This window comes from Cryptomeria japonica, chromosome 4 (genome assembly GCF_030272615.1).
Source record: "Cryptomeria japonica chromosome 4, Sugi_1.0, whole genome shotgun sequence".
NCBI classification, from domain to species: Eukaryota; Viridiplantae; Streptophyta; class Pinopsida; order Cupressales; family Cupressaceae; genus Cryptomeria; species Cryptomeria japonica.
This window is the reverse complement of record NC_081408.1, coordinates 195673229-195696886: the sequence shown is the minus strand read 5'-3', so window position 1 is coordinate 195696886 and position 23658 is coordinate 195673229. Positions and strand designations below refer to the sequence as shown.

Here is a 23658-nt window from a genome sequence, read left to right as displayed (position 1 = left end):
ACCTATGTAAATGTGAGGTACCTTAGATGGCTCCAAAGAAGAAAACTGCTCCTTTGTAGAACCCATGTGATATGAGGCACCTGAGTCAAGTATCCATTGCTGTGAAGAACTTGTTGTAGCCACAAATGCTTTCCCTTTTCCCTTAGACTGTGAGGAAGAGGAAGGAGATGAATCCTTCTTTGTGTAGGCGGATGGCAAGTTGATGTTGTTTTTCTTAAGAAGATTAGTTAACTCATCAACTTGCTTTGTGTGGCATCGATGCTCATCATGACCATACTTCTTGCAATATGCACAAGTTGGCTTATCCTTCTTAGGTGGTGTCCCCTTCTTGGAAGATGATGAAAAATCACCTTGTGATGGAGAGGATGATTGTCCTTTTTCCTGTTGTGGTTTAGACTTGGAGTGCTTCTTCTTCTTGTTGGAATCTTTGCCTTGACTTCCTTGATTCCCTTGATTAGCCACTAAAGCCTGAGACTTTGAAGACTTGAGAAGCCCCATGTTCAACAACTTAGATTGTTCCAATATCAACATTTTTGTGAAAGCATCAAATGAAGGCATAACATAGGAACTCCCCATTGTCAAACGATGAGTTTGGAAGCTAGACACAAATGCTGCATATTCTGGTGCAAGCTTGTCCAACAAGTTGAATATCAACTGAGCATCCTTTTTGTCAATTCCACAATCCTTAAGCTTTGCTCTTAGCTCATTTGCTTTGGTGACATAATCTTGGATTATATCAAAACTCTTGGGATCCAAGTTGGTGAGCTCATTGTCAATCTTATGACCTCTGATTTCATCAACTTGACCATACAATTTCTGAAACATATCCCAAGCATCTTTGATTGTAGTACACTTCTCAATATGAAAGATGAGGTCATCTGATACATACTTGCACAAAGTTCCAAGAGCCATGCAATTCTTAGTGAGCCATTCTAACTGAGCATTAGGATCAGCCTTAGGATCAGGTGGTGCTACTATTGTTCCATCTATGTAATGCGTGAGATCTTTTTCCATTAATTTGCTCCATACTTTAATTTTCCATGATGCATAATTATGTGGAGTTAAAGGTGGAAATTTATAAGGACTCATTGCAACAAAAATGAAAGTGCACAAGGAAAGAGAGGCACAATCACACAAGACACCCCCCCAAATTCACTCAATCAAAGACCCCCCCCAAAAGTGATGATTTGACATTTTATACTTAGTGCGTGTACAATGGGCCACTTGCAAAAAATGGCAAAGTGGACTTCTGATTTCAATTTTACAACTTCCTCAATAAGGCCAAAAGAGACTCAAACTAATAATGCAAGAGATCTAAACTAAGATCCAAGCAATTTACAAGTACCAAATAGGCCAAATAAGACCAATATCTAAAAGTACAATTTCCACTTAAAATCTCTAAAATCTCATCATAGATTATGAAAGTAGACGAAAAAACATGCACTTTAAAAAAAAATGGCACTTGAAAAGGAGGTCGTATGAGCTCAAACGAGGCCTTTGAAGTTGCAGAATTGAGGATTGGATAGGTACAAGTGAGAGAATCCGAAAATTCTGAAACACCTATGCACCAAAACCAGAAAATAACCACACCACTGCGAGGAGCACAAAAAATTAGCCCAAATAAAAAAATATTGCACCCAAAAAGGAGCAAAATTGAGCAAGTTATGGGCCTCCAAAGTTGACCCAAAAATCCAAATTGCTCAACGGAAAGGGGTTTAAAAATTTCCAAAGAAAATGCTGACTGGGTGCTGCTGACTGGGTGTTGACTATGCACTGTTGACTGGGCAGAAGGTACGGATCCCAAAAATAATTTTCAATTTTTTTTTTTTCAAAAAATCTTTTCAAACTAGAAAATAATTTTTTTTTTTTGAAAAAAATCTGAAAATTCTATACCATACCGCCCGAATTGGGCAGAAAATTTCCTCCACACCCAAAAATTGATTTTCGCCAAAATAGGTCAAATTTGTACTCGATTTTTATGGAAACGGCCTCCCAGATGCAATGGTGAGGTTGAAAACACTCCAAGATGCCTCCAAAAAATGCAGTTCCTCAGATCCAAAAATAGAAGCCTTCCACAATGTCTCCAAAAACCAATCAATGAAGCCCCAATGGCTCTGATACCATGTGAGATTTTGCCAAGATCAAGGGCACAATGAAAAGTATAAAAATAGAGACAAAAGAATGACAAGAACAAACTGTATTCTCATCAATATGCAAATGATCAACTGGATTCACCAATACAATGAATATAGGCCTACTTATATAGGCAAGGCCATATGGATGTACGAGCACACAATTATGACATGTGGCTCAATGAGAAACAAGGGTAGGTAAGAAATACTAGGGGTAGGTAGGAGAAATAATATAATATTCCACAAGAGGTGGATGACCCACTGAATGTGGAGTGTAACAACAAAACAAGACCACAAAAGGTGGAATTTCTCCTACAAGCTCTATCCCTATGTGCACACTTCCCTAAGTGTCTCAAATCCAAACTACAAAGAGATGCATTATCCTAAGTTAACTTAAGTAAAGTGTAATAATATCCATAATGAATATTTATTTACACCAACAATTTAGAATAATATTGAACAAACTATTGCTAAATTAGCATGTATTTACATAATCTATCTTATATAGAGTACTACTAATGAAAATTAATTATTCTACTAGATGCTTAAATTTTCATTCGAATAGTTTTTCCTTAGAAATTCCAAGAGATGTCTAGTATATACACAAGGCCTTTCCATATGAACTAAATGCCCTGCTTTTTCAATTCCTACAAACTCTATGTTCTCACCCAATTTCCTGTACATAAAAAATCAAACTATTAAAACACCTAAATATTAAATAATAAAAAATTAAAACTTAATAGTAAAAAACAAACTACTTTGTAAATTAATACTAAAATAAAAATAAAGAATTCATATGGAATGAAGAAGTATTACTCTCTCATTTGATTGGCCACTTCAAGATTGAAAATCTCATCATTATTGCCCCACAAGAGTAGAATTTTCTACACAAACAAAAACAACCAAAATATTAAAATTTGATGTTTAAGTATTTTACTAATTAGCTTATAAAAGTAACAAGTGATATTATATATTTAATATTTAATGTTTACTACCTCATATGTTTATAGACTATTATCAATAAAAAAACCTATATTTTAACTCCAGATATTTGATTGAGGTTCTAATCTTCCAAATAATAAACATTTCCAACCTCTAGGGTGCATGTTATAGGATATAGTAGTTGCAAGCACAATAAAACTTACAACATATTAAAGTCGCTTTTGAACTTGCTTTTACTAGGTCCCTTTCACTTACAATTAATATATTATGTAAAATATAAAATAAATATTCTATATGCATCACTAGTATTTCAAATTTGATAATGATTCCTCATTCTATAATAACACAAAATATGTATTTCTCATAAAATATGCTAAAAAGGAATGAAAAACATATTTAAGGTTTACTACTAATCTATATAATAATTAATTTTTTAATGAAATAAAGGATAAATGAGTAAATATACATAATTTGTGATAGTTTAACAACCTGATTAAGGGATGGAACTTGGGCCTCTTGGCTACATTCAATTAGAGCATCTAGAAGCTCTCCTCTCTCCTCCCTATTATTAAACATGACCTACATTCGATTTTATATTAATTTTATCACTTTCATTAAATATGTATAGAAATAAAAGCGTATATGCCATGTATATTGTAAATGAGTAAATGCAATCTCATACTCTAGTACATAATTTAAGCATTTAATTAGTAGTGTAAATGAAAATAAAATTTTGTAGACCAAATGCATTATCTGGACTAATTAATTAAAATTAGTAAATTTAAAAAATATATATAAATAATAAATTTGTAGGAATGGATATTAATAAATTAAAACATTAAATATTAGTATAATAAAATTAAATATAATAGATAAGGTGCACTTGATTCTAATCTCGATGAAGGAGAGTAACTTGGATATGGCACTAGAATCTAGATGTTTCGAGACTAGAAATGATGACTCTCTATATGTACCTTGCATCAAGATTAGAAAAGTGTGCTAACTCTATGGAGGATCAAACTCATGGATTTGGGTCACTTTTGTGGACATGGATCTAAGATGGTATATAACACTCTATTGATTTTCTTTGAGAATTGATGGTATTTTGAAAATGATCTTAAGAAAGTGATTAGATTGATATGATACACACTCTTAGGTCAACCGTAGAAAGGACTACCTAGATAATCATGCAAATGATAAAAACAACAATAACCAAAAATAAATATTTACTAGAGTATTCTAATGTAGATATAGATTCCTTTTAGTACTGTAATGCAAGTGTTTTAGTATGCTCCTATTTAAAAGTGAAAGTTAGTTACTTTATGTAGTATGGTGTCAAATGAACATAATTGAGTGCCTTTAAATAAAAGTATGTGGAATATAATCATGTAAATTGAGTGCCTTTAAATAAAAGTATGTAGAATTTAATCATGTAAATGTGTTTTTAATTGGTTGTAAGTAGGAAAAGAATGGAGTTAGCTAGAATTTGAATTTAAATTTTAAAAATTTAAGAATCAAATTTATGGGTGTAAGATCGATCTTTCATCCATGGGAATGCTTTGGGATGTGGAAACGTAAAATCAAGGTAGATAAAAAACATATGGAATGGGTGAATTATATAGTATGAAGGAAGGTAGGATGCCTTCCAATATAATACATTAGCTGTAAAAGAAATGATAATGAAATTATAATATAAAAATATAAGATGTAAGTTATTTAGATAAGTATATGATAATGGTATGAGAATGATCATATGTATCAAGGAAGGTCTAGAATTATAAGAATGTTATAAAAAAAATGTAAGGGTTATATACATAAGAATTACAAGCATGAGAAGCATAAAAATAATAGGATGGAGATTCATCACAAAATGATAAACATGTGGTGTATAGTACTCACAAAGTTAAAAGAGATGACAAAAATAAAAAATTAATGTGGTAAACATGAGCAAAAAATAATGTATGTAAGGTCATAAAAATAGTCAAGGAAGATGTAAGAAAGAATAAGATCAAACATGTCAAGAAAGATATGAGAAAGATTATCTCAAAGTGAGAGATGGAGCAAATGAGCATGTAAAAGAAAGAAAAAAAAAAATGACCAAATTGTAAGGAAATAGGAGGTAAAGGGATAAATAGGAAAGGGGAATCACAACATACATAGTATGAGTGAAATAATAAAGTAGAAGTCATAAAAATTGCTTGGGGAAAAATAACATGAACAACACAACACATGTTCAATTAATTAACTATGTCAAAATGGAACACTAAAGATGTAATTGTCACATCTAAATGCAAAATATGAATATGGAAATGTATGACCAAGTAAAGAAAAAAAAACACAAAATGTGGTAAGTAATGAGAAGGATAAATAAGGATATCTAAGAAATGAATGCATATATCACATTAGGTGTTTTCTCTTTTATGTCATGTGTAATCTCAATATAGGGTGTGCCATGGTGAGAAAGACCTATCCCATAATGTGCATGTGGCGGGACCATTACTATGCTTAATATTTATCTTCACTTTATATGTAAGGTTATTAACTTTTTGTTTGAATTTGTTGAGCTACATCCTTAGAATGTCCATGTGTATGATTATAAGAAAAAAATAATCATCTTTGTGTGGTTTAATGAAAGATAAGATAATGAGAGTTTGTTGTAAAAGTTTTTCAAATAGCATAGGTTGAGAAGGTACAACATATTGTTACAAAGGAACATCTTGTACCCTAGTCATTCTAGGAAAAGATGTCATACAATAAAAGTTATGTATGCTATATGTATAAGCTACATAGTTAATAAGATTAGAAGGATCAAAATAAAAATCCTAAGATAGCATTGCTATGCCCATACTATCCTTATGTGAACTAGGGCTATGGAAATAGTTAATGAAAGCATGAACTAAATTTGTGAAGGAAGTGTACATGAACGAAACAAGATGCATCAAGCCATATTAAAGCTTTACAAATCAAGTATAATATAACAAACTAATAAGATGTTCTCACCTAAATGTTCATAATTAGTGAGTAGAAATGAGTTCATGTAATAAAGAGGCATGCAACCATAGAACCATCATAATTATCACCAAGGTTCGTATTATCACCATGTAATGCAGCAAAATATAATGAAGCATCAAGAGTTTATACATAAGGGGCTAGTTAATATCATCAATGTGCATGGCATAATAATGGGAGGTATCTCAATGTGATAATATATCATGAATATCCATATAGTTAATATGAGATGTAGAAGAATGACCATTATAAAACACACCATCATGCATACAAGAAGGGAATTCATTGGAAGTACATGCATCTATAGATATGGGGTTGTCATGACATGTAGGATAAGTTTCATCAAAAGGTATAGTATTATCATGTATAATTGGTAAAATACATGTGATCACATTGAAAAAGTATCATTCATGGGAATAGAAGGCAAATGTATATCATAAATATACTCCAAAATAGATGTATCATGAGTCAAATCATCTGAAGTGAAAGTGTTCGAAGGTATATACGCTTAGAATCTAGAATTTGATGATCACTTTCCATAGACAAAGTAGAAAGCATATAAGAATTGTATATAGGTATAGTAAGAGTGTCCAAAAATGAAGGAAAAAAATGATAGAATCCCTAAAGGAGGGAAAAAGGAATATAAGCTAGTATGACATTTTCATGCAATGAGATCCCATTTGTGTAAAAAAAAATCCTCAATGAGTCAAGCACAAATGGATCACATGCCACAAAAGTATAAACATGTAATAATTGGTAATGGAATAATGGGTAGAGGTCAAAGATAGAGGACCGTGAGAGTCCATGGTGTAAAATTAGAGCTTTGTCTACATGTAAAGAATGTAGGATTGACAAGCCTATACAACAGCTGTAAAATTCCAACATAAGCAAGCAAATGGGATAGAAATAAGGTATAATATATGATACATTAGAATATTAGTTCCAAATTAGATATGAAATATGTCCTAGAAGACATCCAAGGGTGTGTAGGTTAGGTAAAATTGGTAACATGATAAGCACAAACCCTAGCATAGAAGAATATAGTAATGATATATCAATGGTTAGGAATGAAACAGTAGAAGGATCTTAAAAACAGTGATACAATCATAAAGATTAGATCCAAAAACTTAAAAATAGTCAAGGTATATAAATCTTAAAGATAAAACCCTATAGTGGTGCAAGATCAAACATGTTTACCAAAGTGTAAAGGGAAAATAAACATTCCTAGATTAAATGTGTTATCGACACTAATTAACTAACATAAGAAAATAAGCATATAAACTAATCTAGATGATAAAGCTACAAACATAAATATCAAGAAATTAAAACATTAAATGATAATTTAAGAAAACTAAATACAACTTGGATGAGTTGTGCTTAGCTCTAGGCATTGTGAAGGAGAATAACTCTAATATGGCAAGGCAATCCAAATGTCTTAGTACTAGAAAAGGTGAATCTCTATATATACCTTACATTGGGATTAAAGCAATCTCTAACTATATGGAGCATTAAACCCATGGGTTTGGGCTATTTCTATATATTAAAATCTAATCTTTGGTCATGGATCTAATTTGGTATAATGGGTGTACTCTTACTTCCTTACCTACTTCATCATTGTCTACTTTGCTCCAAGGTCTAATGGTATTTAAATATAACTTTAGAAGTCTACTAGATCAATATGATACATGTTATCCTAGGTAAAGCCTTGAAAAATACTTAACTTTATGGTCATGCCAATGATTAAAAACAATAATATAGATGTTTACTAGATTAGTTTGATGTAGGTTTAAATTCATTTAAGTGAAATGATGGAAGTGATCCTTGTATACTCCTTAAATTTTAATGATATTTTTTATGTTTGGTGATGACAAATGAATGGCGTTAAAAGTATTTATATGGCAATTAATGATGTAAATATATTTTTAGTTGGCTCTAGGAAGGAAAATAATGGACAATAGTTGACTAGAATTTGAATTTGAATTTTACAAAATTGGAGGTTGAATCTATGGGTGTAGGATTGATCCTATAGAAATGACCTAAGACATGCAAATGGTAAAGGTAGTTAATGAATGAATGGAGATGAGTGTACAAATAGACATAATAAATGCATAATTTTGGATGAATATATTAGAGAATGTATAGGATAAAGTGGGAGATCAATGTGTAGGAATGTATGTAAGAAGATGAGTTTAAGGGCATGAAGAAAGTAGTCCAGCTTTGCAAAAGAATTCACTTTTGTCAATATGTAAATTTATCAAGTCCTTCTCTCAAGCCCTTCTCTCAAAATAGGCACAAAATTGAATGATAGATGGTATTGGTACATAAATTTTACCATTGCAAGAAAATATTATACTATTAAACAAACATTAGAGATTGTGCTTTTTTTTAATCAAGATTCAATTGTGTAATTTTTGGGTCAAACTTATTAATCCATATCTCATGAGTTGTGGTTAACATGAACCCATCTCTCATGAGCATGAATGATCTACTTAGCATTCACTTGCATCTAGGTGATGCTCATAAGGTTGAATCATCAAAACTTCTCAAGTTGATACCCATCCCAATACTGCTCCTGCTCAAGCATGTTTAACCATTGAGTTTTCGACATGATCAAGTTGGCTTCTCTTCCCACCCCATCTGCAAAACTTTTCAATAAATGTTGTTTCTTATGGACCATTCGTTATTAAGACCCTTTAATTTATCTATTGAGAAGTATAACGTATAATTTGTAGTGCATCAATTATGATGTTTTTATCAAGATTCAACTACCTCCTACTTCTCAAATATTGGAGTTTTTTTTTCATAGTCTTATTTATATTAAATTGTTATAAAAAACTAGCTAACATATTTGAGGTTTGCGAGTGCATTAGATTAAATGAGAGCTTTTGAAAATATGTGTGAATTTAATGTACATTATAAAAATCACATTTGGATCTAATAGAAGCCTAATATAAAGTACTAAGAAATAGAAACTAAATTAATAGTTTTCCAAAAATTTCTATTCAAAAACCAGTTATTAATCAAATGGTTGTAGTTCAATTGGTGAGGAGGATGGTATGTTTCTTAATTTCACTATTCACCAAGGTTAAAATCCCAATAGATATAATAAATCAAGGATGAAGATAGGAGACCCTAAACCCTAAGGATTTGAAGGAAAAGAATACTCTTCAATCCTTGATTCTTAGTGAAAAATATCAGCTCAAACTTGAACGCTTGATACTAATAGATTGTAAAATACAATCTAAAAATAATTAGAAACCTCAAACAAACAAACCCTCATCCCCCCTCCAAAAAAACAGAAAGAAAGAAGAAAGTATTCAATTTTAACTAAGAAAAGAAGAATAAATACCACAACCTTAAGCCATTGAGGAGAAGCAGTGGAAACTTATCTTACAGCAGACTCCTCTCAAAGAAAATGTCTGAAAAGTACCTCAAAATCTCAGAACCTATATTTGGATAGAAAATAGCACAGGGCAGGAAGGGAAGCAGGCTCCTGATAATAGGAACAATCATCTAAACAAGTATATATACTATTAACAGAAGATATGGCTTAAGGAATTTGAAAGTCATCTCACCTTTTAAGAGCTTTGATATATTCAAAATCGATTATTTACCTCTAGAAAGTCTCTGAAGAGAAAATCTGGGAACCAGAGTTTCTTGTAACATGCCAGACAGAACAATGCTTTAAGGCCTTTAACTGTAGTGGGAAGTAGAAGCTCTGATGATCTTGAAAATCCAAGCCTGTTGAGAGTAGCCTGGCCAATTGAATCAGTCATGGCAATCACAGATCCAGTGATAACCAGACAAGTAACAAGTTCTGGATACATTTCTGCCATTTTAAAGACCACCATCCCTCCATAGCTGAAACCCACCATGGCACATTTCTCCACTTTCAACTTTTTCAACAGCTTCATCAAACACTCTGCCTGAAAGGTCTCAGATCTCTGCTGGCTCACAGTTGTAGACTTCCCAAAAAAGAGCAAGTCAGGTACATAAACAGAGTAGTCCTTGCTCAGCTTACCAATCTGAAATTGCCATTGTATTACTCCTTCTGCAGCAAAGCCATGTACCAAAACCAATGCAGGCTTAGTGCCACTTTCTATAGGAACCCAACAGCTCATAGTGGTTCCTTCTTCAATTTCAACCAGCTTAGGTTCCACTCCTCCCCATTTTAATATCATTTCCAGCAGGGGCATCTGTAATTCCACAAAGTTTACTCCACATCCACACATTGTTAATATATATTCACAAATTTGGCTCTCTAAATATCTGTCTAGTGGGTGGTTTCTTGGATGCGTCTGGTCTTTAGTTTTTGGTCGTCTTATTGGTCGCTAGATCCCTGTTCTCTGTCTGATGGCTGTTATGTAAAGGGTTCTGGTCCTTATCTCAACTTACTTAATCAGAACGTAGGATGAATTTTTTTACACAGTGAGAGAGCTTAAACAATGAACATGCTCCACAGAACTGATAAATCTTTTATTTCCAATTCAAAGGTTACTGAAGCCACAGAAACTAGACCATGAAATCTGTCTTTCTATGCAAATTTGCCATGTCCTTGGATGTCAACTAAGTTTCAAAGATATCTGTAATACACAAAATATTTGCAGTCAAAACAAATGAGCAATTTATTAATGAAGTTATGAAATGAACACCAGTAAGAACAATCACCTAAGCAACCAAATAAACTGTCATAACTCATGTTCTATGACCAATCAGTGATACACACATAGAGAGTCATAAAAATCTCAAATCAAGGCAATCTCATAAAGCATGGGAGAAAAATAATCATAATTGAGCACCATTTGAAAATTATTATCAGAGCAGTAGAAGTTTCAAATTAAGATCATCAATCAAAGCTTGGAGAATTTCTTTTTAAACTTACAACTTAAAAAATAATCATTAGATGTATTCATATTGGCATACAATTATATGCCTACACACAGATAGAAATCAAGGCAATCAATCAAACAAAGCATTGAGAATTTATGAGAAATCTGAAAACCCAATAATCCTCTGAACAAGTAAGTAGACAAGTTAAAACAGACATCAAGGCAACCAAACAAAACATCCAGAGAATTCAAAATAAAACTGCACAGCCAAACAACAAATCTCTAAACAAGTAGATACAATCACATGGGTTCTAAGATGAATCACTTTAATACTCAAATAGATGTACTGAGGAACAACTAGAAGATACAAATTAATCTGGATTTTTCGATAAAGTTTGTAAGTTTATTTTAAAACAGTACACCCATAATCTAGACAAATTATAGAATTTGTGATATAGCAGAAGTCATTATATGAAACCTTAAATCAGGAATACTAATCATAGGAAAAATTATTTTCACATATAACTTAACAAGTCATTTTTTTGAGATCTTTTTTGGATTTGAGATCTATTTTTTCATATATATTTTTTAGATTGTAGGAATTGGGTGGACGCGTTTATTCTGGTTCTAAAACGACAGTACGGATTCGCACGTTTTACACCGTCGATTTTGCAATAAACGGTTGCGATTGACCAACACGTTGCTATCAAGCTATACGAAAGGTCTGTATTGGAGCCAGAATAGCTTCGACCGAATTGGATAGCCTCTTATAAATTGTAGTGTATCTGATAAACTTTTTATTATGACTGGTGACAACTGACGTGACCCAATACCACTAAGGTTGAGAAAAAACTGAACCTTTACCATATTTTTCATAATTTTTGTCTCTTATTATTGTTTGTATTTTATCTTGAATACAAAAGTTTTAAAATTATCTTCTGATTTAAATTTCCATAATGAAAACAAACAGCTTCTAAACAAGTTTGTAAACCCTAAGTCCGTATAATGATATATATAGACAAAGTGGGTATAACCTTGACGAAAGTAATTTTAAACGTGAGTATGGTAAAAAGGTCATATCAGAAACAACTGTTAAGCAAAAGCTGCAAGCTATCATATGGGAACAACAGAGTACAACACCTGCAAAATGGGGGATGCATCTATTATGGTTTCAAAACGGCAGTACGGATTGACTAACATGTATGTTACTCGCGTGTTTTATACCGTCGATTTTGCAATAAACAACTGTGATTGATTAACACCTTGCTATCACACTATACGAAAGGTCTGTTTTGAAGCCAGAATAGCTTCGACCCAAAATAGCATTCTGTAGAAAAATCTAAAACATCATATTATGATGTATATTTCAAATTTTTGTAGTTTAATAGCAATGTAGAGGTAGATTGTGAAGATTGAGCCAGTGAAAATTTCATAAAGATCTGTTATATTTCATGGATTTTAAAAGCTGTACAATTTACAATTTGATATGAAGAACACTCGCTCAAAAAAATTACAAGCAAATCGAAATAAAATAGACTTTTTTGTAAAAAAAAAAAACCCAAATCGGTCCTCAATGTATTCTTCTCAGATTTGTGGGTTCTAAGTATTGAATCAAAAAATTGCAACCCATATTAAAAAAGCAGAAAAATTGTTACCTTTAATGCAGTCATACCAGTTACAGGGAGCAGTAGTTAGTGAATTAGAATGAGTTCTTGTCAGCACAAATTCTCTATATTGAGCACTAGGAGAACGAAAACAACAATGAAGATAAAAAAAAAATTCAGTTTCTTCGTTTCTACAGCTAGCAATCCTCACAAATGCTAACTGGAGTATGAAATTTGCCTCAAGAAATCAAGAGACATATACCGCAAAAGCAAAGGCTTCACATTCAAGGACTAATTTCTTTCTGCAATGGAGAATTTAAGACGCACATTAAGCTTATGACTTTTTATGTAGTTTATTACATGGAGCCTGATTTAGTCTTATTTAGTTTGGCAAGGCAGGCCATCTTACTGGATATAAATGATTATGTTAGGTGTAAAAATGTTTGAAGGGGTTATGATATAACGTACAACTATATTGCAGACATTCTAATTTGGCCAACACGCCATTTTGTGCAAACTTTTCGTCTGAGCGAAATTAAATCCACAGGAGACCAACAAGTTAACAACGATATGATTTAGACACATTTTGCTATAATGTTCAATCCACAGAAGACGTGATAGAATTTGGAACAAGTTTAACAATATGATTTAGACAAGTTTTGCTGAATCCGTAGAGATTGTAACCAATTACGTTTGCCCAAGTCTAAAACAGTTAGAACATTAGAACGAGGGCTCTAGAAAGTTTTAAAAATTGGAGGCAGAGAGACCAAAAAGTAAAATCCAGTTGTTTAAACTATGATGGGCTCGTTGAAACTATAATAAACCCATCAAAGTTCATGAATTGACAATTGTTTTTTCAGTTGAAAGGGTTATCTATTTAAGTAGTTTGGGTATGATCAAAATCTCATTCTTATACTGTTGGGATTTTGCACTCAAAAAGACTTGATCTTTCATGGGCTAATGGAGAATCATTCAACTTCGCCCATAAACCAAAAATTGTAATTTATTTTAAATATTTCATAAAATATGTTTTTTGATTAAATTAACGCTTTTGATCAAAGCTATGAACCAAAAAAGGATTTTAAAAGGGCCCCAAAACCTTGTACAACAAGAACATACAACAACCTCATGCAACGAAAACATAAAAATAAGTACAACAACCTCATGTGACTAAAACATAAAAATAAGAACAAACAACAACAAGGGACAAGCATAAACAAAGAACAATCCTTAGAACTAGAGATGTCCCAAGAAACTAACAACAATGTCATAACAAAAGGACAACCCTAACACAATCATGGAGGTTTAAAAGCAAACCTTGGCAAAGAATACTAAAGTGAAGTCCAAGCCTAACCCACAAGGGTCATCCTACCCTTTTTGAAGAGGATCCAAGCTCAAACAACTAGCACTTAGTTATACCTTTGGGTTTTCCCTTGTCCTTAAGTGAAGATCCCCTAATGTCCTTAGCAAAACCCACCGTAGCAATGTATGAAACCTTTCTTTCATTCCTTATATTGGGTTTCTCTATTTAAAAAAATTGAAACTCTTTTCGAGACGAGAGAGAATTTGTGATGCCTTTTTTCTAATTGTGATGTTTCTCTTTGGAACTTCTGGAGGTGTCCAACTTTATGGTAATGCAAGAAAATCTACAAGGAGGATTCGCAATGGATTTTTTGCTCCAAAGCACCATATAAAAATAGAGCTTTATAACATTTGGTAGCACATCATTTATATCAACACACAAAATCTAGCAAAAACCAAACATTTTGTAGCTTTTCTAGTATTCCCAATAGATAAAAACTAACCAAAAGAACTAGCCATACCACAAATGACCACTTCATCGGAGTACTCTAAAGGGGGGCCTAGGAGCCTAATCTAAATTGAGACCTTTCCATAAGATATTATTATTACATCAATAATGCATATAAATAATGTATCAAGTTTCAATATAATATCAATGGTCATATTCTAAAGGTCTTCGTACATGTAGTGTCACGGTTAAAACACTTCGTTGGTGAAGTGGCCACCAAGGTTCAAACCCTTGTTGGGCCATTGTGCTCGTGGGTTTGAACAAGTAAAGTGTGGAGATGAGGTCCCCCAGTTGTGGCCTCATCGGTTCATAGCTCCAGGTCAAAAGTGTTTCACGTGGAGCTGGAGGGCGTGTCATGCCAGCGTCGCCAGTCACATTAAAAAGTTTACCAAACATTATTTTTAAAAAAATTGGTCATATTCTAAAGATGAATGGATATAAAAGAATATTTAGAACAAAAAATAGTTGTGAAAGAAAGTTCAATTGGATTATAATGTAGTGTAGACAAATTCCTAACCTGCTTTCCATGTTGATGTTAAAGGCATTAGCATAAATGTGGTCTCATCCAAGAAAATGTTTGCATAGTTGTATAGTCCAACACTTTCGCACTCAAATTGCAGACACGAGCGCCTTTCTAATTCCCATATTTAGATTTGTACTCAAAGTGTGCATATCTATTCTGAAATTTATTGTTTATGCTGATTATTCTCAATTTTACATCATTAGCCCTAGTTCGTACATCTTATCATTTTATATTATCTTATTGCAATTATTGAACAAAAAGGCGAAGATTAATTTTGTGCCCATCTCTCCAATAGGTTTGAAGTTAGGCCTATTGATAATCACCTTATTATGATGTTGTTGTGAATGGGTTTGAATCCTAGTCTGCATGTTTAGACTAGTCAATCCCTTTTCACCACCTTATAGATAAGATATTTGATATCATCTAATCACATTGGAGTAGCACGTTACTTGGAACCATACTGGTCTTTGCATATTAGTTGCATTGTGGAGATATTATGATTGATGTATTTTGATTTAATATGAATAGATTTATTTATATTGAATATGTTGTTAAGCATCAATAGATGTAATCTTTTATCCCTTGTGGAAAAATTTAAAAAAAGGATTATGTACTCTTATGATGAGATATATGTGTTTCGTAAACTTTTCAAGTTGGGAAATTATTGGACATAATAATGTTAGTCAAATAAGCATGGGAAATTTGCAATATGTTTGTAGGACTATTATATCCTTGATTACTATTGTGTTTTGGAAATTAGAAAAAGGTAAGTTATATTTGACCCTCAAATGGAAGTCTTGGATGTTACAAGTGGGTAATAAAGGTTCATGGAGTTTAATATATATATATAACTAAAACTCAAGACATATTAATCTCATCATAATGTGATATGATAATAATCATTGATGTTGTATCAATAATACTAGCATTATATACACTTGATATATTTGATCATGGGTGAAGGAAACAGTTTAATATAATGAGTTTGTGTAAACCAATACGCATGATATCACATTCTAAGCCTATATATCAAGGTACCAAATGTGGCATGATACCCTTGATAGGTAAATTGTAATAAGTTTTAGATGCCCACATTAAATTGGGAAATAATATAGTCATTAGTGAGGTATAATTCTAGAAAATATTGATGCCCTTAAATGAAAGTGCTATAGTTTAAGCTTGTTAAATTTGGAATGGTGTCAAATTCCCTGCTCTTCATTGAGCACTATTAACTATTGGTAATAATTTATGAGAACCTTGTTGGAGTAAGACATTGTACTTAATGAAATTTAGCTATGGGAACTTGTGTGTAGGTTTTCTTTAAAAAATATTGTGAGGAACTTTGATCTATTTGGAAGGAGGTACGTAGGTAGTCCTGTTATGCCTTGCATACCTAACCCCCATTAGTTTCCTTGAGTTGAAAATATGGGTCCCTCTTTTTGCTTTCTATTGCTTTTTTTTTTGTAGTTTTGCCTGGCAACCTCGGAACCCCAGAGTCTTGAGGTCTCCTCTCTTTTGTTTTTGCTTAGTTCTACCCCGGAACCCTAGAGTCCCAAGGTAGGTGTTTGTTTGTTTGTACATCACCCTGGAACCCCGAATCCCCAGAGTCCCGAAGTCATGCCTTGTCCTTTTTTTTTGTTGAAGCCTTGGAACTTCAGAGTCCCGAAGTCTTGAGTTCTTCGTGTGTTTTTTGTTTTACCTCGGAACCCCGAAGTCTCGAGGTTGTCTTATCTTTCGACCCCGGAACCCATGAACCTTGAAGTTCTGAGGTCCTTTTGTTCCTTTTTCACCCCGCAACCCCGGAGTCCCGAGGTGAATTTTGTTGTCTTTGTTTTCCACCTCAGAACCTCGAAACCTCGGAGTCCCGAGGTCTTGTTTAAGGTGACCGTACAGACGAAGTTCGAGGGGGTATAAATAAGAGGAATGAAGTTTTCTAAGTTCATTTGTGCACTCAAGTTTCTCAGAGCTCCTAGCTGCGACCCCTCGACTTCATGCCCCTGTGTTGCCGAGTGTCTTGCGTGTTTTTCTCACCAAGTTGGTGAATTTTTCTCCCTCCTTGTGATTCTGTGTTTTGATCTTGTTTTTTTTTGGTTTTCTTGTTTAGATTTTCTTTTAGGCTTTTTCTCGATTTTCCTCTTTTTCGCGTACCCTAGTTTTCCCAACCCCAGAACTCTAGACTTCCGAGGTCCTTTTTTCCCTTTTTCACCCCAAAACCTCAGAGTCCCGAGGTCTTGTTTAAGGCAATCCTATGGACGAAGTTCGGGGGGGGGGCTTATAAATAAGAGTAATGAACTTTTCTAAGTTCATTTGTGCACTCAAGTTTCTCAGAGCTCCTAGTTGCAACCCCTCGACTTTGTGCCCCCGTGTTGCCAAGTGTCTTGCGTGTTTTTCTCACTAGGTTGGTGAATTTTTCTCCCTCCTTGTGATTCCGTGTTTTTATCTTGTTGATTTTTTAATTTTCTTGTTTAGATTTAATTTTCTTGTTTAGATTTTCTTTTCTCATTTTTCTCATTTTTCGTGTTTTTCACGTACCCTAGTTTTCCCAACCCCGGAACCTCGAAGCCCCAAAGTTTCGGGCTAGCTATTTTTTCCTCACCTCAGAACCCCGGAGTCCCAAGGTAGGTTCTTTCGTCCTATCCATCAATCCCGAAGTCCTAAGGTCCTTTCTTATGGGGCCACTACTTTAACCCCGGTTCCCTAGAGTTCCGAAGTATCTTCTTGGTGCCTTGTTGACCTACCTTGGAACCCCGGAGTTTCGGACTCCATTTTCTTCATCCATTCTGGAACCCCAGAGTTCCAGACTCTATTTAGTTTATCCACCCTGAAACATCGGAACCCCAGAGTTTCGAGGTCACTTGTCTAATAAGGAAGTTATCTACCCCAGAACCCCGGAGTCCTGAGGTGGATGATGTTATTAATATTTTAATCTATGCAATGGATTAATTCTTGATTCTTTCTTCCAGATCAGAGCGTTTAGATGGACCCAACTTCCAGCAAGAGAGGCAAGGAGATAGACAAACTTCCCATGGCAATGAAATATCAATATCAAGGACAGGTGTATGTCTCAAATCTGGATGATCAAATGAAATGGGTTACAGACACAGAGGTGGGGCACATCGAGATAGAGGATATTAAGACACAATTGGATCGACCAAGACAAGAGGCCCCACTGAGAAGGATCAAGAGATCAGGTCTGGTGGAGGCAACCGTCTTCCCACAGTCAGTCCAAACTCCTGAGTTTATCATGATTATTGCACAGTTCTATGATGCAGATACAAGAAAGTGCATGGATTCTCAAGGTAGGATGGTTATTGACTTGTCTGCAGATATGCTAGGATTTGTGTTTGGCATCCCTGCAAGGGATGAAGTACTCCTTACCACTGAAGAAGAAGCCCTCAGAGTATGGAATAGTAATATTGCTTCAAATAAGAGACACATGAATGAAAACTGGTTATAGGAGAAGATAAAAACAACACTAAAAGTCATAGATGTTTTGAGGGTGGACTTTAAGGGACCACAGAGAGATTTGATCATCATGTTGAGAAAAGGGTTCGGTAAGCCAGATTGCAAGTATTTCCATCCCTGGATATTCTAGTTCATGACCACCATCCTTATAGGGAACCAATACTTCGACTGGGCCCAAATACTCTCTGACAACATCCATAAATAGATGATGGAAGTACATCAAATGAAGAAGTTATTTTTCACTTCCTATATTATTTGGGTGGCTGCCCAAGCAGGTAAGTTCCTAGGATTAGAGGTAGAAGGACGGCTAGGAGAAAGTTTGGGAGTATTACTCGCAACTCCCTCTAGATAATGCAAAGGCTCACTTTAAGAGAATCAATGATGCCTTCCTCTTCCCTGTTATCATCAAGCTCACAAGTGATACAGGATATAGGATACGCCTTGAAGCAATGGCGATCATCCAAGAATGGGCATGTTGGTTCATCCAAAACCAACGTTATACATATATCAAGGTCAGTGGGTTCATAGGAACCCAATGCTATTACCATGATATTGCAATGACCGCATCATTTTGTTAGAGTATGTCAGGAAAATTCTCAGCCTCCAATCCTTGTTGTCCTCGAAACACAAGGCAAGGATAGACTTCTCAGTTTCCATTGGCTATTTTTCTTGTTCAAAAATTCAGGTAGCGAAGATGGTGGAGCAGGAGCTACAAGATTTCAATTTTAAAGAGTTTAATTATGCAAGGGAGTATTATGATCCTTATGGCAAGCTCGAACAAACCATGCCTAAGGCATATGAGGGGCACAAGCCTAGATTGGATGACTTTTGGGCAAACCTCCAGGACAGTTTTGAGGTGAGAGAAAAGAATTATTATAGACTGTTAGTGCCACAGATTAGGGATTTTGAAATAGAAACCAATCTCCCCAAAGAGCTGAGGGATGATGGAGAACTATTAGACTCCATATATAAAGAACAAGAAATTGACAAGAAGCCTCTCTCTCCTATAAGGTGGTCAGTGCATGAAGATATGGATATAGACCGAATAACCCAAGCGGTTATAAATAGAACTAGACAGTGGCTTGGTTTGAGGGTTAGGTCAAGTGCTTCAAAGGGGAAGCAGAAGGAATCTACCTCGGGTGTGCCCCAATCAAGGGGTTATAAGGAGTATGCTCCCAAAACAAGGTCTAGTTCAAGGAAGAATACGTCCACTGACCTGGATGAAGCAGTTGAGCCTGAAGAAAGCACCGATGAATTGTTGAAGAATTTTCACTTGAAAATGAGAAAATTTGAATTATTGAAGAAGGTTACGGACCTTGGAGTGACAGATGGGTTGGGTGTTGTACCACTAGCAAAGGTTCTTCCTACGAGAACAACAATTGGGAAAACTCCAGGAGAAGGCACTCAGGAGGAAGAAGAACAAAGAGAAATAGATGAAGGTGCACCCACTCAGCCTCCCTCAACAGTTGCAACACAGGCCCCGATTACTAATGCCCCTATGCCACCACTAGTTGATACAACCACAATGCCTCCCAGGACATAGGCATTTAGGCCTACCACTAAAATTGTAACTATCCGTAATATTGAAACATACTCTGACCAGGAGGAGGAACAACCTAGGGGGCAACAACCACTTGGAGGGGAGAAAGAACGAAATGAGGCTGAAGATTTGTTGAATGAAAAATTAATATTAACCCCTCAGGTTCAAGAAGATCTCCTAAAAGAGAGAGATGTAGGGCAAGGTATGGGAGAAATGGATAAGGATGGCATGACATTTTGGGAAGAGATCAGTGATAGGTTCGGAGAGTTGCACAATCCACAACAATTGAACGTTGATATAGCTCTCCAGTCTGATCTGGCTCACCAAATTGCTTCACCTCAAGGTCTTAAGCACACACAAGTAGAAGAGAAAGATGAAGCAGAGGAACAATAGGATGTGCACATTGTGACCGCCGACATAGTGCCTCACGAAGGTGATAAGACAAGGATGTGCCACAATGGTTGGAATTCACGTTCGAGAGAAAGAAAAGGAAAGTAGTGTTACCAAAGATTACACTACAATAGGTAATCACGAAGGAATCAAGGAAAGATAAGAAGCCCAAGACTGTGCATCATTTGTCAAGAACAAGTTCCGGTGAGGTGGTTTCGGATGTAGCAGTTCCTCTAGCCGCAGAAGGTCAAAGATCCCCAAAGTACCAAGTGTCTCAGGTAAACCTGGGTAAGCAGACAAAGTGGGGGGAGTTAGATACTTTGGAATTGGCTACCAGCATCGTCAGGGGGCGAATGGAGAAGGAATACACCTCCCATGCAGAGGTCCAAGCACAGCTGGAGCAGTATAAGTAGTTGTTGATAGAAATGGGCAAGCCTCTATATACTTGTAAAAATGATAATTCACCTGCAACCTCATCACTCCTAGAGGGAGAGGTGAAAGCATTGCTTGAGGTAAGACAGGTGACTACCACAACAAAAGATTGGGCACAGATAAATGCCTCCAAAATTAGACTATTTTTGCAAAATACCATGAAGGAATACAAGGAGGCAGTACAGGTAGGAGGAGCATTAGCTTCTTGCTCTCATTAATGGGAGCGGAAGCTCAATATGTTCAACAAACAGTTCTGGGTATTAAGTAAGGTTTTGTGCCTAGGTGAGGAAGTAATCATAGAGGAGGACCTCCTGGGTGGAGACAGTTGTAATAATTTTCAGTCTTACACATACATTTTGGATCTGAAGATGGAAATGCTTCAGCAGTATGTGAAGGATGTCATAGACTTTTGAGTTTCCCTCCTCAAGGTGGTAGAAAAGTATGAACATTTTGTAAGACAGTTACTTGGAGTTTTTGGGCTGGGGGTAACCAGTGCAGGAGTTATGGAAGAAGAGCAGGTACTCAACCAGTGGGATGTATATGAGGCCCAACATTTGGGACCTCCTATTCAGTTCACTATCACATTGATGGATAGATATACTTATTTAATTACACAATGTCAAGAGGCGGCAGAAACAATAGGGGAGTTGGAGAAGAAAAGAAAGAATGCAGAGGAAATTTTGAAAAAGTAGAAATTCAGAATCAAGCATGTTGTTGATCCTCCTGCCAAGGTTGTTGCATGTATTATCAACAATTATAAGTCCTATAAAAATAATTACGAGATAAACATATAGTTACTAAAGATAGCAGGACTTTTGAGAGGAGTTTTTGCATGACTTCTCCACTGGTACTCCAACTCACGTTCTAGTTTTGAGCTAAATTTTGTATGACTACAAAAGGCCAGTTCATACAGCATGGTCTTCATAGTGCTCACCTAACCTCCGTTTCATAGTAGTTAATTGGAGTCTAGAGGCAGAAACTTTCAAGTTAACTGTGACTCCTAGCTTTTGAGTTCTTAATTTAGATTAGGTTTATTTCCTAGAAAGTAGGGTAGAAAACTCTATAAATTGAGGAATTTGATTTATTTGTAAAGGTCCACAAATTGATAATTTGAGGCCCACTTAGAAATTTTAGATTATTTTTTGTAGATTGTTATGAACTTGAGTTATTTTTATTACCCATTCTTTGAAATTAATACAAGAAGCAGCTTATAGATTGCCTGATCTATGCATATGTTCTATGAGTTTGTTCTTTGTAATCCGGTAATGTCTATTGTTTTAAATTAGCAACGTATTCTGATCTTCTGTTTATTACTTTATGACTCATGCTACACACGTAAGTGGTGTATGAGAATTACTGGGATAGACAATATTGTGGTGATATTATTTCCATAGGTCTGTAAGGTTGTTGACTTTGCAGGTTTACTGGAGGTTCGTTATTGAATGTTGATTTGAATAATATTTGATGATATTTGGATTGCAGGGTACTAATTAAGTAGTTCGTTAAGTTGTCAATTGAATTGATTTCACTGTTATTTTCTTGTTTCCCTATCTCTTGAAATTTATTTCTAGAAGAATCTTAAAATCATAAAAATACAACAAAAAAAGGAAGTTAAGTTATTAACAATTAGTGGGATTTGGTTTTAACTAGCAGGCCCCTTAACAGGTACAAACACATCAACTATTTATCTGCCCATCACTGTCGATGCATTCAATAAAAAGTTGCAACGGAGCCAATTTCTCATTTTGCTTGTCGTGGGTGCAAACCGTCAGTTTCAAAACATCCAATTAGGCATTTTTACCTTAGGCATGCTCCTATTTCGCCTCCCTACTTAGTCGAACGCTCAGGGATATACTGTAGTGGTATCGTCCCTTGAGCGCCTTAAGTGCGAAAAAATGTCAAACTTTGATAGGTTGTATCTCAGAATCTATGGCACTTACGAATGATTTGTCTAAACTTACAGGGTCACATGAGGGCTATCTACAATAGCCTATCTCGGATTTTCAAGATTTGAAGTAGTTTTCCTAGGGCAGCGATTTTTTCAGTTGATGCAAAAAAAATTAGATGCATTCAATGAAAAGTTGCAACGGAGCCAAATTATCATTTTGTTCATCGTGGGTGCAAACCGTCAATTCCAACACGTCTTGTTAGGCATTTTTACCCTAGGCATTCTCCTTTTTTGCCTCCCTACTTGGTCAAACGCTCAGAGCCATACCCTACCAGTGCCTTAGTGAACCTTAGACAACCTAGACTAACAAGCCTATATTAAGCCGTAATGAACCTAGGAGAAATATAATAAATTTATGGAAGCACTAATGACCATGATCATCATTATTTTCATATATTCTAGACACATAATTACGATTAAACACATACATGTGACATCGATTAACATTCATAAGTGGGTCATACACATAAGATTTGTTAGTCTATACATCTTTTTCATCATAATTATCATAACTTGCATACATTGTGACACATAATCACCATTACAACTACATTTCCTTTTGATTACCCATGTACTCATGTACAAATACATTATATTTCATCAATACAACTACACCAATGTACTCATGTATAAATACACTGTATATCATCAATACAACTACACCAATGTACTCATGTACAAATAAATTGTATATCATCAATACCATCTCAACAAAGTTACATCAATGTACTCATATACAAATACAACATCCTACTCCATGTGCATCTAATATACTCACGTTCTACTCCAAGCTTGTGTAGAGTAATGGCTACATATAAATGAAGACCAACATTAGCAATGTGAACAACATAGTACTATGATACTATGATCATTATTTGAAATAAAATGCATGATAATTAATTAAGAGGTGGGATTATATACCATGAAGATACCTACTTACGAATTACATTGAATGTACCATCAATGTTCAAGAAAAATGGTGATGCAATAGTTTTGTCCATCAAAAAGACCTACATTTTTAATCATTTTTAATC

The 23658-nt window shown here is 34.8% G+C and overlaps 1 protein-coding gene across 1 annotated transcript; it reads right to left on the bottom strand.

Moving 5' to 3' along the window:
- Positions 1 to 2669: 2669 nt before the first annotated feature.
- LOC131076286 (uncharacterized) lies at positions 2670 to 10654 on the bottom strand. The gene is made up of 4 exons (XM_058013401.2): positions 9698 to 10654; positions 3564 to 3653; positions 2949 to 3016; positions 2670 to 2808 (listed from the first exon to the last, which is right to left on the bottom strand). Exons 1-4 carry the CDS (start codon positions 10313 to 10315, stop codon positions 2670 to 2672), a joined length of 915 nt encoding a protein of 304 aa, XP_057869384.2. The 5' UTR covers positions 10316 to 10654.
- Between the last annotated feature and the right edge of the window lie 13004 nt (positions 10655 to 23658).

Excerpts from the sequence above, each read along its gene's own strand:
- LOC131076286 (XM_058013401.2), bottom strand. The coding sequence starts at position 10,315 with ATGTGTGGATGTGGAGTAAACTTTGTGGAATTACAGATGCCCCTGCTG. Across the intron at positions 3,017-3,563 it reads AAGTTCCATCCCTTAATCAG|AAAATTCTACTCTTGTGGGG; the intron begins GTTGTTAAACTA and ends TTGTTTGTGTAG. Across the intron at positions 2,809-2,948 it reads GTGGCCAATCAAATGAGAGA|GAAATTGGGTGAGAACATAG; the intron begins GTAATACTTCTT and ends TTTTATGTACAG.